We start from the raw sequence: 13,962 nt of genomic DNA, 5'->3' as shown, positions 1-13,962 counted from the left end.
CTGAGCCTGGCAGAGCCCCACGAGAGGTGGCCAAGGGCTCTTTGGAGAGGGACCCGCACCCAGGGTGGCAGCACCACCCTCGGGTGCATGGCACGGGTGGCCAGGGGCGGTGCAGGTTTGCTTGGTCAAGGCGCACAAGGTGCCATCTCCTCTGGTCCCCCTGCCCAGGGATGCCATTTCCCCAGGGAGGAGGCTGTGGGGACGATGCCAGGAGGGACATGGTCCCCTCTAAGTGCCACCTGCAAGCGGAGGTGGGAGGCGAGCGTGCGCCGCAGGGAAAAGCAGGGGCGAGAGAGCTCCTTGGTGATAATTTGGCTTTTTTGGCAACGCTCTTGCTCCCTGACAGGGCTCACCCCACGGGGATTTGCTCATCCCTGGGGACTGTTAGCAGCTGCGTGCGTGGGCAGCTCGCTCCAGCGGGACCCCGTGGGGCTGGGGGGATGCAGGAGGGGGAAGGCAGGGATGGAGAGGCTGGAGCCAGCCCGGGGCAGGTTTTTTTCTCCAGGGCAATCTTTGCCCATCCCCGTGCAGACCTGGATTTTAAAAGCTGGCCAGCCAATGCCGGCTGTTGCAGCCTGCTGCATCACTATGGCAAAATCAATTTTCCCCTTTCTCTGGAGGTAGAGGTAATTACCGGGTTTAAGGTTTAACATGCACGTGGGTTTTAGAGCAGGCGTTGCTAAGAACAACCCCGAACAACATGCGGGTTGGGGCAGCGTGGCCTGGGGGGAGCTGGACGTGGCTGCGATGTGCTGAGCCCCCCAAAACTGCGAAGGGAGAGGGTCCTGGGGGGGCTGAGCTGCTCCCCGTGCTATGGGAGCAGGGGAAGGTCCCATGCAGGCTGTGCCAAAGTCCCGCTGACTGTTCAGAGCAGGGGCTCTTCTTACAGAAGGCAGTGAGAATAAACGGGGGTTCGGAGGAAACTCTGGGGGTGGACAGCACGCCTGTGCTGAGGCTGCTGGGATTTTGCTTAAAACGTGTGTTTTTAGGTGGAAAACGTGATCCTCAGGTCCCCGAGAGCTAAAGGGACGGCGTTTTGCCAGAGGGAAGCGGGAAGGTCAGTGGTGATGGGCTGGGGGCTGCTGGGCTGTCCCTATGGGACCCTGTCCCTGTCACCTGCTGGGCTCCATCTCCCCATCTGCGAAGTGACCTGGGGGGGGGTCCTCAAGAAAATCCCCTTGTGCCCACCCTGTAATTTGGGGCAGGTGGCAGCCTCGCGGCACCGAGGACGCTGCTCCCTGCAGCACAGCCACCAGCAGCAGCGTGTTTGTGGGAAAACCCAGCGGATCCACAGGATGGGTATTTGGACCCCATTTTCCTTCGGAGATTCATCTCCAAATGGCTACGGGGGGGTGCCAAAGGTGCCCCAAGCCGCAGCCCAGCACGGCTCTGAAGTATTTATATCCATCCGAGGGAAAGGCATCCCCCTGGTGTGGTTGGGAGCCGCCGGCCACTGGCTTCCCATGCGAGGGGGGGAGATGGTCGCCTTTGTAAACCCCTTAACAAGGTGGCTTTGTCTCCCCGTTTAACAAGAAGCGCCCTTGCTCCTTCCCTGGGAGTTTCCCAACGCCGGCGCGGGGGTCCCTGAAAGCCAGCTTTATGCTGCCGAAGGGGGGGGGGGCTGGCGGGGATCAGAGGGATGCGGGGGGCCCCTTCTGCGCCCCCGTGACAAAAGGCTGCCCCGGGGGGACAGGGCGTCAAAGCTCAGCTGGCTGCGGGGAGACAAGGGACCCACAGAGGAGCTGCGGCGCGAGGCCGGTGTCCATCTGGTCACTCGATCGTGGCGGGCAGGGGGGGACCCTCGGATCTGTGTCCCCCCTCCCCCGGGGAAGGGCGGTGGGAGAGGGGCTGGGAAGGGACAGGTAGGTTTTGTAGGTTTTGTTGGCCGCCGGTAATAGGATCCGCGGCCGTTGGTGCCTTCCTGCCCTCGCTTCAGCAGGTGGGAGCGGGGAGGTGAGGGCTGGAAACCGAGACCTGTCCCAGCCCTGCGCACGGCTCTTTCTGGGGGACGTTTCCCCTCAGCAATGGGCTTGGAGAAAGCTTGGGGTGTCCCCTGAAGCCCCCCCAAATGGAGCAGGGCATGTGCTCAGGAGCAGGGACCAGCTGGGGAGCGATGCTCGGCTGCGGGGGGCACCTTGCTCCTTGTACCCATCCCCGTGCCAGCATCTGGGCTCCCCAGCCTCCCCTCCCCGGGTTCTCCACTCAATTTGGGAGCACTCTCCCCTTCCTCATCCCACCAGCAAGTGTCCCCTCGCACCCCCCCCCACCCGGCCATCTGCCTCCGTGCCCCCAGCCCCGCTCACATTTACGGGCAGGCGTTAAAGCCGCGGCTCAGCGCCAGGGTCAGCGTGTCACGGCGGCCCCTCATCGATTTGTTTTACCTCCCCTTGGCAAAAGCACTTTGGCCTCAGCCCCTCGGCATCGCGTGGGACATCCCCAGACCCCCAGCACTCCCCTTGCCCACCCTGGTCCCCCCACACCACCCGTAGGGGCCGCCAGCTGAGCCGCTGCTCCCTGACCCCCCCCTCGCACCCAGCGCCTCGCCCGGGGTCCTTTCACGATCAATATTTCCGTCAGCCCCCTCCGGGTGCAGGGGCTGGGCCCCTGCTTGTTTGCATGATGCTGTGTCTGGTTTAGTGCTTGCCCCCCGCCCCCTCTGGCCACGGCTTTCAGCTCAGACTGGGATTTTTGGGGTCTCCTTACTCCAGCCTGTGGTTCCCAGTGAGATGTGTCCGGGTGCCAGAAGGGGGACGGGAGGGGAAAAGGTTCCTCGTGCCGTGGAGCAGGGCGAAATGTGGTGATGGGGCCGTGGTTCCAAGCACGAGGCTGCAGGGAAAGCTGGGGCTGGGTGAGAAATTTGGTGTTTCAACCATTTTATTGGGGCCAGGGGTTGGGCGCTTGGACAGGACGCACGCGTTGGCTCGGTGTCCCCAGGTGGTGGCCTTGGGCAGGGCCACCAGTTCTGGGACGAGGTCCCCGCTCTCACATCCCCAGCTGGGAACCGAGGCAGAGAAAACGGGGACAGCCACAGTGGCCCCACTAAATGCCCGGTGTCCCTGCCCAGCCTCGTCCCCCGCTGTCACCTCCAGCCCTGGCACAAGTCCCCGGGGCTGCCCGCAGACCGCGCACGCGCCGGGCGGCCCGAGAAGAGAGCGGGGCCGTGGGCAGCTCTGCCTTTTGCTTTCAGCCTCTCCCTCTCGCTATTTATCGGTGACTTTTGTCCTTGGCCAGCTTAGCGGCTGAAAGGGGCTGTATTATATCACACGTAGGCAGCTCCTGGGGGGGAGAGGGCCGCGCTTTCTGCTGGAACAAAGCGCGGGTTGGCTAATTCCCCTCTCCTCCCGCAGCACCCGGGTCCCATCTGGTTGACACAGTTTGCTCCAGTGTCTCCTGCTATTAAGCCCCCGCTTGCCTGTTTGAATCGCTCGCGCTCCCCGCGCCCTCGTCTCCCCCTCCTCCCCCCCTTTTTTTTTTCTTTTTTTTTTTTCCTCGTTTTATTTTTCATTTTCCCCAAAGCCGGGCCGAACTTGCTTAATAGAGTGATGTCAGATGTGTGCAAACCAGACCAATAAAACCTAATGCATCCCCCCCTTTGTCTGCCGGCCTCTCCAGCGCCTAACATTTTCCACTCAGAAAGCCACTTAAAACACATCAGCAACAATCCCTCACAAAACAGCCACTTGTTGGCTAATTGTGCCGAGTACCTGCGTGCGCTGCAGCTCGCTCTCCTGCCGGGGAGGCTCAGATGCTGCCGGAGCACCGGGCTCCCTGCAGGACAGGGGGTGTCCAAAGCCCCCAGCATCCCCGGGATCAGCCCTGTGGGCTCAGCTCCTCTCCCATAGGGGTTTGGGATGGGGGTTTTCTATCTGCTGTGTCCGTGGCCAGGTCCCAGGGGGCTGCCCAAGGGGTGGGAGCGCAGCGGAGCAGGGCTCAGCGTGGAGTCCCCCTGGGTGTGCCAGCAGGATGGGCAAGCAGAGCTCTGCCTTGTCCCAGCTCCTTCCCCCAGCAGCAAATAGGGCAGGGACGCTGCAGGGGGATCGGTGAAGAGGTGAGGGGAGAGCTGGGACCTTGCAGGGCTGCGGAGTTTCTGCCCGGTGCGTGAGATCCTGGGGTGACGGAGCTGGATGTTAAAGATGCTCAGTGCCGGGATGGAGGTGGAGGGGCTTGACCCTTTGCCTAATGAAGCATCCGAAAATCTCTCTCCAGGGATCCTTTTGGGCCCATCCTGGTGGTGGGATGGGGGGGAGCGGATCGCCAGGTGTTTAATCTGTCCTTTGTATCCCCGGGGGAGAAAGCGAGCCTCTGCCCCTGTCCTCTGCGTCACAGCATCCTCCAGCAAGCCTGCTTTTCCCTCGGAGCTGCAAGACAAGCTCGGGGACTAGCATTTCTTTTCCTGCCAGGAAACTTTGGCAGCGTTTCCTGCTGCCACCCCCTCGGCATCCCCTGCGGCTGGTGGCACAGCCCCTGGCCACCGTTTTGGGCAGGCTGCCTGAATCCCCCCGGGGGGGCGCAGAGCTGCGGAGCACACCTGCCCCGGCTCACCTGCACGCTCAAATGTCACCCGGGCACAGCAGCACGGGGAACCTGGCCAGGATGAACGGGGAACCCAGCCAGGATGGGGAACCTGGCCAGGATGTGCTCTGCCTTTTTCCTTTCCCCACGGGGAGCCACATCACAGTCGGCTCTGCCTTGCTTTGGTACCCAAACTGAGCCTTGCCACCTGCCAGCAGCCACCAAACGATGGGGAGGGACCCGCAGGCTGCCACCCGCTCCCCAAATCCTTTGTTTGTGTCCTCCGGGACGCAGGGACCCGGCGCCCTGCAGCGGGGTGGTGGTGGGGGCCCCATCGGCCGCGCACCTGGGCAGCGAGCGGGTGGCGGGGGAAGAAGGGGTTAAGCGGAGGCGGCAGAAATCAGAGGATTACAGGTTTGTTGCCGGACTGTCCCATCTGTCACCAGCACAAAGACAAGCCCCGGCTGGGGCTGGGCTGTCAGCGAGGAGCCCACCACTACATTAGGACTCCATTAGGGGAGGCTGGCGGTGGGAAATGGCAGCTGTCAGGGCGCTATCATCTCTCCTGTAATTCCTCGCGCTCACTTCTCCCCTGCACTTAAATAGCAGGTCTACCTACTGGGCCAATTTGGCGTTTTCATCCTCCTGCTGCTTCTCCTTGGTCTTTAAAGCTGCAGCTTGGCCGGGCCCTCGTCCTGATGGCACCGCGGCCGGTGGCGGTGCCACCCCTGCAGCCCAGCTGTCTGCAGACCCACACGCGTGCTGGGCTGGCACTCGCTGCCTCCAGGCCTCGTCACAGCAGGGAAAATCCTTGCTTTGGTGGATTTCTTGCGGTGGGTTAGCAAAATGTGCTGGTGGCACGAGGCGGTGCCCTTGGTGCATCCCTTCCTGCGCACCCAGAGCCGGTCTGCGCCCAGCGAGCTGAGCTGGGCACCGGGTCCAGCGACCATGGGCTGTGCTGGAGCAAGGTTTTTCCTCCACCAACCAAACCTGCCCGGCCTCCCAGCACCCAGCAGAGTCCTGTGGGTTGCTGTGGTCATTCCCATTTAGTGTGCAAAGTTTCCCCAGCCGCATGTGCTCCTGCGACCCGTCACACCCTGGGGAACAACACCATGATAATAAAGTGTCCTCGTGGGACAAGAGGGTCTGGAAGCTCCCACAGGGAGCATCTGCTCCAGGAGGAGCCTCAGGGAAGGAGCTCAGCATGGGGGGGACCCTCTCCATCCCCTCCTGGCCGGGGGGGGCACGTCCCCTGCCCTGCCCTGGCCACGGCTCTGGCCGGAGCCATCGGTCCCTGCGGAGCCTCCTGCTCCTGCGGGGATCCAAGCAAACACTTCTGCTGGGAAGTGCGCTGCAGTGGTGCTCGAAATAAATAACTAATTTCTCCCTACATGATCTCAAGGAGCAGGAGAGGCGTGAATAGCAGGGCCCGGTGTCGGGCTGACTGGACTCCCCGGTGCGGTAATTCAGAGGATGACAAACATAAGCCAAAGAAAAATGTTGAAAAATGGGCACTTCCCGCAGCCCTGAGCAAAGGAGCTATTGCAGGGTTTGGAAATAACGAAGGCAAAAAGAGGGAGAGGGGGGAATTTTCTCATTGAGACCAAGTGAAGTGCCAAACAAGCTGCTATTATGGTGGCTTTGAGAGGCACAGGGAGGGGGTGTCGGGGGAAGGAGAGGAGGGAGAGGTGGGGGGAGATCGAAGGGGGAGAGGGCTGGAGGAAAGGAGCAGGGTGGGAAACGGGGCGAGAGCGAGGGAGAGAATGAGGGGGACACGAGGAGCAAAAGGTGCGAGGTGACGGGTGGGAGATGGGGAGAGGAACAAGTTGGGTGACGGTGGCAGGGCCACCGTGCTCAGCACCCTGTCCCTCACCCCACGTCCCCCGCATCCAGCCCCCATCCCGGTCCCTGGCCACCTCCCACCCCCGCACCCACCAGCACCAAAAGGAAAAAAAAAAAAAAAAAAAAGAGAGAGAGAGATGGAAAGAAGGAAAACAAAATATCTACAGTTGTCGAGACAAGGGGAGAAAAATAGAGGCAAACATCCATAATTTTCTCTGTGGGGCTTTGCAGTAATTGAGCCATTTGGATAAAAATAAAGGCAGCAGGCCCTTTAGGTAAGAGGAGCTTTTGCAATCCAAGGAGCCTGAATTATGCGCCTTGTATCACTTGAAATCCCCCACCCCATCACCCCCCTCCGCCTCCCACACGCGACACCAAACCACTTTCCCTTTTCTTCTTCTTGTGTGCGTGTTGTTTTTTTTTTTTCTCCTCTCCTTTTTTAAGTACCCTGTCAAACGTCGTCCGATGAGAAGAGAATTTCAGCTGTCACAACTAATTTCAGTGTGTGTGTGCGTGTGTGAAGGTGTGTGTGTCTTCGGAGTGGGGACAGCGGGGGGAGAAGGATGATGGAGGCGTAGAATCACTCCTTTCTTTTTCCTTTTTTTTTTTTTTTTTTTTATCCTCAGAAGGAAGATTTACATCAAAAATTTGTTTCTGGGAGTGTTTAAGGCCTGTAATTTCCTCCTTTTCAATGGCTGTCTGATGTCTTCTTACCGCCTCGCCTGGCTCCATCTTACTCCCTTCTGTGGCCCCATCTGCTGTAGGGGCTCGGCTGCACCCTCCTGGCACCCTCACAGCTGGGGTGAGCCGAGGCAGCCCCGGGAGGCACCCACCCCCCTTGCTGGGTGCTGGTATCACCAAAACCTGGCTCCCAGAGCCAGTCCTGAGCAGGGCTGCCAGCTTTGGAGTAGTTTTCCTATGAAGCAGCCCCCCGTGATGCAGAGTAGTGGCCCAGAGGAGCAGACCAGTGCCTGGTCCAAGTGGGACAGTGGTGGGCTGGAAACCGGCCCCAAATGGTGCCCGAAGTTGGGGGGAGCTGGGCTTGTGTCTCAGATGCTCCTTGGAGCTGATCTGAGAAGAGAAAATGTTGGTACTCGGGGGAGAACCACCTTGGAGGGGCACCAGGTGGTTTCGTCAGCCCCAGTGATTTCTCCCTACTGGTTTCGGGCAGCCGGGGGGGAGAAACATGGCACTTGCGTCATTTGGGTCACGGTTTGAGACTTGAATTTAATATTCTGGCCTGGCAGCTTTGGGAAACCGGCCCTGGGATGAGTTGGATGTCCCTGGAGCACCGTGCTCAGCCCTGAGGCCTACAGCAGTGGAGATGTTGGGGTGGGTGCAGAGGCCATGGGGACGCTGAGGGCTTGGGGCACCTCTCGTGAGGAGACAGCTGAGGGGGTTGGGGGCGTTCAGCATGCAGAAGGCACCAGGGGGACCTCGTGGTGGCCTTCCAGTGCCTACAGGGGGCTGCAGGAAAGCTGGGGAGGGTCTCCTGGTCAGTGACAGGACAAGGGGGGTGGCTTTAAGCAACCCAAGGGCTGGTTTAGGTGGCACAAGGAAGGAATTGTGTGGTGTGGGTGGCGTGGGATGCCAGGGTGGCTGTGGGTGCCCCATTTCTGGAAGCCCCCAAGGACGGGGCTCTGGGCAGATGGCATGGGGGGAGGCGTTGTGCCCTGGGGGGGGGCTGGTGGGTGATCCGTGAGCTGCTCCCAGCCCAGCCCATGCCATGGGTGGCTCTGTGGTGGCTCTTAGGGGGACTCTGTGGGGGGCTCTGTGGGACTGTTGGAGCTCTGTGGGGGACTCTAGGTCTGGGGAGGGTCTGTGGGTCTGTGGTGGCTCTCTGGGTCAGTGGGAGGCTTGTGGATGTGTGGGTGGCTCTGTGGGGGTTGTGGGTGGCTCTGTAGGTCTGTGAGGGGTCCGTGGGTCTGTGGGGGCTCTGTGGGACTGTTGGATCTCTGCGGGGCTCTGTGGGGTCCCTGTGGGGTCTCTGTGGGACTGTTGGGGCTCTGTGGATGGGTGGATGGCTCTATGGGGGCTCTGTGGGGGACTCCGTGGGGGTTCTGTGGGTTTGTGGAGGCTCTGTGGGGGCTCTGTGGGGGCTCTGTGGGGGCTCTGTGGGGTCTCTGCGGGTGGGTGGGTGGCTCTGTAGGGGCTCTCTGGGGGACTCTGTGGGTTTGTGGTGGCTCTGTGGGACTGTTGGGGCTCTGTGGGGTCTCTGTGGGACTGTCAGGGCTTTGTGGGGTGTCTGTGGGGTCGCTGTGGGTAGGTGGGTGGCCCTGTGGGGGGCTCTTTGGGGGTCTCTGTGGGTTTGTGGTGGCTCTGTGGGACTGTTGGGTCTCTGTGGGGTCTCTGTGGGGTCTCTGTGGGACTGTCAGGGCTTTGTGGGGCATCTGTGGGGTCTCTGTGGGTAGGTGGGTGGCCCTGTGGGGGCTCTTTGGGGGTCTCTGTGGGTTTGTGGTGGCTCTGTGGGACTGTTGGGTCTCTGTGGGGTCTCTGTGGGGTCTCTGTGGGACTGTCAGGGCTTTGTGGGGTGTCTGTGGGGTCTCTGTGGGTAGGTGGGTGGCCCTGTGGGGGGCTCTTTGGGGGTCTCTGTGGGTTTGTGGTGGCTCTGTGGGACTGCTGGGACTCTGCAGGGGCCCTGTGGGGTCTCTGTGGGACTGTTGGGGCTCTGTGGGGTCTCTTTGGGGTCTCTGTGTGTTTGTGGTGTCTCTGTTACACTGTTGGGGCTCAGTGCGGGCTCTGTGGCTCCGTGTCCCCGAGGTGCCCGCAGGCTGCTCCTTGCGCCACCCCCGTCCCGCTGCACACACGGGGACACGGCCCCGCTCCTCGGCACGCGGTGCCTACAACCGGGACCGGTCCCATCCCCGCTCCCCCCCCCCCATCCCCATCCCCATCCCCATCCCCGCCCCTCTCCCGCCCCGGTTCCCGCCCCATTTCCGCCGGAAGCGGGGGGCTCTTTCCCTTTCCGGGTGCGGGTCCCCGGGCGGGACGGCGGCGGTGGAGGAGGAGGAGGAGGAGGAGGAGAAGCAGGAGGCGGCAGCGGGGCTCGGGCCATGGCGGAGCTGGCGCAGGGGCAGAGCCCGGCCCCCGTGGGGATCAAAGCCGAGGGGTTCGCCGATGCCCTGCACCGGGTCCGGCAGGTAACCGACGGGCCGGGGGCGGCCCCGGGGTCGGGGCAGGGCCCGCTGCGGGGTACCCGGGGGTGGCACCGGGCCCCTCAGTGTGGTGCCAGGCCTCTTATCGTGACACCCGGCCCTCTATCGTGACAGCAGGCCCCTCACCGTGACACCGAGTCCCTCCTGGGTGGCACCAGGCCCCTCGCTGTGGCACCGGGTCCTCCCCTCCTCGTGTTTGCCCTCCCCAGGGTGCATTAAGGGGCCCTCACGAGGGTTTTCGGTCATAAGGGGGCTTTGGGGTAGCCCCCAAGGCCCGCTGCAGGGTCTGGTTCCTCTCTCCGTGGAGGGAGAGGTGAGGGGTGTTTCATGCAGTCACAGGGGTGAAATGGCAGCTCGCAGTGTGAGAGGTGAGACGGGATTTAATCAGCAGCTTTCTGCAGGGTTTGGGGTGTCCCAGCCTCCCCCATGGGGTCTGGGTCCTGCCTGCGCTGTGCTCTGGGGAAGGAGGCTTCAGAAGCGAGCGGCTGCTGCTGTCCCTGCTGCTTGTGTTTCCAAGGTGGGAGCAAGGTGTGACACGGCTCTGTGCTACCAGCAGACTGATTTTATTCCTTCCAGTGTTACAGGCCAGGTAGGGAGACTCGCCTTCTGTTTCCCAGGCTCGCTTTTCTCACTGAGCTGAGAAACTTGGAAGGAGCTAAGGCGGACCCTAGGAGCTCCTGAAGGGATTTGAGCGGCGTACCGTCGCTCGCGGCTCGCTGGTGAATCAGTGTGGCAGCAAAGCCTGTTCTGCACCATCTGCAGCAAGCGTACAGAGGCGCTGGCTGCTCTAGAGGAGCACCCTGCACCTTCCTAGAAGAGCTCACAAGCCAGTTTGGTCTTCATCTGCTTATTTCTGTTTTAGAAGCACCGCAGGAGGCGAGCTGCGTGCTAGCAGCCCCCCAGGTGAGGCCAGGTGTCGCTCCTTGGTGGCTCACAAAGCCCCGTGGCCTTGACGGCGTGCGATGTCTGAGAGCTGCGCTGTCTGCCCGGGGTTATCTGCTCCGTGCAGTTCAATCGAGAGGGGTTGCAGCTGTGTTTGCCTTGACCTGGTCGCCTGTAACCGAAGGCCTCTCGTCGCAAAAACATCCCAGGGTATCTGATGATATTATTGCGGGCTCGCTGTTGAATAATCTGGCGATGACCGATGTGCAAGGAGATCATCAGTTCCTCGCTGGTCAGTTGTGATGTGTTGAAACCTTTCTGTGAGTGTGTTGGAAGCGTCACACCACGCAGCATTTGTCTGATGGGTACCAGGTTGAGTGGGATGCCTCTGCTCAGCTAACTCAGGGCTATCCAAAAACTGGTGGCAATACCTGTTGTGTTTATAGGGTGGGCTGGGGAGCCTCATGTTGATGCACGAAGGAGGTGGAATATCAAAGAATTCTGTAACTTAGCCCTGCTCGTTTACTGCGATTTTGCTGTTCCAAAATTCATTATATTTGAAAGAATACATTGGGTTTCCCTGAGCATATGACATCAGTCTGAGCTGAAATCTGTCAAAACATCCAGAGCTGCCAATTGTGGGTCAAACACCGCATCATAGCAGCCCATCTTACACGCTAGAGACAAGTGTGGTGAGAAATGTGCTCTCTGCACTCGTTCTGGGAGCCCAGTGCCTACGTTTTTCTGCAGCGAGTTGTCTGCTGCCTCTTGAATGTTCTTTTTTTGTTGGTATTTGGGGGATGAGAGTGGGATTTGGGGAGTGATCGGTGGAGAGAGGTTCACCTCGCTGCCCTGGCTGAGAATCAGGCGGGGTGTGGAGGCAGGTACACTTAGCCTTTCTCTGGAGGTGGTGGCAGAGCTTTCACTGACCACATTTAATGTTGTAGCGTGCCTGACCCATCCTGATTTGCTACACAGAGGTCAGCTTTTACTCCTGGCCTGTGCTGTAGCCTTTTCTGAATATTGTTTCTGGTTTAAGCAGGGAGAGGGCAGAAGAAAAAACACGGCAGTCTCAGTTCTTGCTTCCTGTGTTGGCCTGGCATCCCTGCCTTGACATTTGAACTCTCCCAAAGTTTAATTTTGCACTGAAGGCTGGTAATGAAACTGGCTCAATTCAGCTCTCGTGAGAGCCATTACCCAAACCTTGAGCTGTGGTTTCCTCTGCTTAGTTATTAATAGCTAAATAATTCAAGGCAAGGAAGACTTTTCCCTGATCAATCACTGTGACTGCTCTCAAGCACGCCGGGACCTGAGCTAACACGAGAGTAAGAAATCTGTAGCACCGCTGGAGGAAATGACTCACGGTGCTTTCGAAGGACTTGGTTGGAGGTTTTTTTTCTTGGGGGGTGTGTGTGTGTACTCCTCAATATATGAGGCGTATCTAAAAGGGCTTCTCCAGGTGAATGCTGAAGGTCTGAGCCGGGCTCTGCTGCAGCTTCTGCAGCACGGCTCTGGTGAGCGGATGATGTTTGGGTTGTAGGTGTGAGCGATCTGCACGCAGAGGCACAGGCTGCCTCGGTGGCATTTGGGAGCAGGAGAAAGGATGTCTGCTCTCCTTCTGAGTAAAAAAAGATAAGCAGAGCTGCCAGGACCCCGGATAAAAATGGATTTCTCTTGGACTGTCCTCGAGCCTTGTTCTCAGTGACAGAGCTTGGCTCTTACCTTCTCTTCTCCCTCGTGGCAGACTCGTTCCCTGTACAGTGTGTGCCCTCACAGCACCTGGTGATTCCCTCTTCCTACCCGTGGCATTCCTGTAACCTCCCATACGTTCTCTGCACCCGAATTTCCCAGAATGATGTGAAGAGGAGAGTCTGCAGCTTGGCAGCCCGTACGTAGCGAGGTGGCTTGGGTACCTCGAAACGGAGTGAACGTCCTCAGGCTTCCTGAGAGCCAACACGCCGTGTGTTTAAAAGGCCTTCCTGGTGGCAGGCTCCAACTTCTGATTTCCACAGGGAGAGAGGGACCTTGAGACTTACTCCAAAAGGGCAGAGAGAAAAGTACTTTTTCAGGTCATCCTCAAAGCTTTAGATCTTTGCAATTAGGGAAACCACCTGTGGGATGCACCTTAAATGGCTGGGGGTGGTTTTGCTGCTTCCTCCAGAGCTTTGGGGGAACTGCTACCATGCAAGTGAGCCTTCTGTCTGCATGGGAAGGGTGGCAGAGGCACTGACGGGTCCGATGCCAGCACCTTGTTGTTTTCTATCCTGCTAATATCTCAAATTGGTGTTTTTACTGCTTGCTGTTCTTTTGCAGGACAGCAGGGAGAGGTCTTTCCCAGAAGCGAGGCCCTTTTGAGAGCTGCCTTCTGCAGACACTGGTGCTCGAGTCCCGTTGTGCCTAGCCGAGAAGCTCCATATCTGAAAGTGTTTGGGTATTGCACCACTTCTAAAGGGTGGTGAAGGTATAGGAGGGCAGAAACATAAGGTATTAGGAAAACATGTATGCTTCGGGCAACTCTTGTTTATTTAGTTATTCTTGGCTTTACAATTGCAGTTTTTGTACTCGAGCCTTATGCCGTGTCCTTTAAAATGCTCGTTGGAGAGCTTTAATGTGAGGGGATTCAGTGCAGAAACGGGTCTGGGGTAGAGATGCTTTTTCCAGCGTATTTCAGAGCTCGGTGAAATGGATGCGCTGGGTTAAAAAAAAAAAAAAAAGCCTGACATGCAGAGGGACAAAAGCTGTGGCTAGCAGTACGGCACTCAAGGTCATCTGCTCAGATAAGGGCTAGGTCTGCTTACTTTTGCTCTGTTCTAACTTCTGTGCTTATCTCCCCGCTGAACCTGTAGTGGAAACGGAGGTTCCCATTGTAGGTCAGACCTAAGAAGTTTAAAAAAATATATATTTTAACGTCTGTGTCTGCTGTGGAAGCTTAACTCTTGATTTTGCGGGGTGTTTTTCCTGCTGGAGGGAGGCGGCGTGTCGTCTGCGTGTAATCCCGTGGCAGCTGGGAGGCTTTGGAGATAAGGGTGCAAGTTTCAGTAAAGAAAGAAAAAAAAAAACCATCCCAAAAGCTGATAGTGTGAAAATTGCATCGCCTCTCTTATTCTGTCCTCTAACTTTGAGGCTTGTGTGCTGGGGAGATAATGGTGCGCTAAGCACGAGCAGGGATTTATAAAGCTCGGAGCCAAAAGCCCTCCGTGGTGCTGGTGATGTTTGCTCACACCTTCCTAACGCCAGCTTCCTTCTCTAGGCCAATTCCTGCTATCCACAAAGTTTTTTCCTACCCCATGTGTGTGCGGTGAGTGATTTCAGTTCCAAACTATCAGCTCGCCACTTCCACATCTTAGAGATTTTTTTTTTTTTTTGAGTAAATAACCACTAGCAGAAAGATCTCACAAAGGGCACTCTGCAATCAAATGTTCCAAAATAAGCCCGGGTGTGTTACAGCCGACCACAATTCCTCTTGGCGTGTGTTTGGATTGGATGTTAGGGTGTTAAAGCTGTCAACGGATGGCTACAAAATGCATTTTTAAGTCTTTTTCAGCACTGAAGTAGTCAGGAGACACCTGTG

General features: G+C 58.5%; 1 protein-coding gene across 5 annotated transcripts in view; it reads left to right on the top strand.

The window, feature by feature from the left end:
* Window positions 1-9,314: 9,314 nt before the first annotated feature.
* FUBP3 (far upstream element binding protein 3) overlaps window positions 9,315-13,962 on the top strand; it is a 39,287-nt gene continuing 34,639 nt past the window's right edge. For all 5 annotated transcript variants that reach the window (XM_068656949.1, XM_068656948.1, XM_068656947.1 and 2 more), the window contains exon 1: window positions 9,315-9,494. In XM_068656949.1, the coding sequence (XP_068513050.1) occupies window positions 9,408-9,494 (87 nt within the window). In that variant the 5' untranslated portion in view covers window positions 9,315-9,407. The remainder of the gene's footprint in view (window positions 9,495-13,962) is intronic.

Source organism: Anas acuta, chromosome 20, assembly GCF_963932015.1.
Source record: "Anas acuta chromosome 20, bAnaAcu1.1, whole genome shotgun sequence".
In the NCBI taxonomy this organism is placed as follows: domain Eukaryota; kingdom Metazoa; phylum Chordata; class Aves; order Anseriformes; family Anatidae; genus Anas; species Anas acuta.
This window is presented reverse-complemented; position numbering and strand designations above follow the sequence as displayed.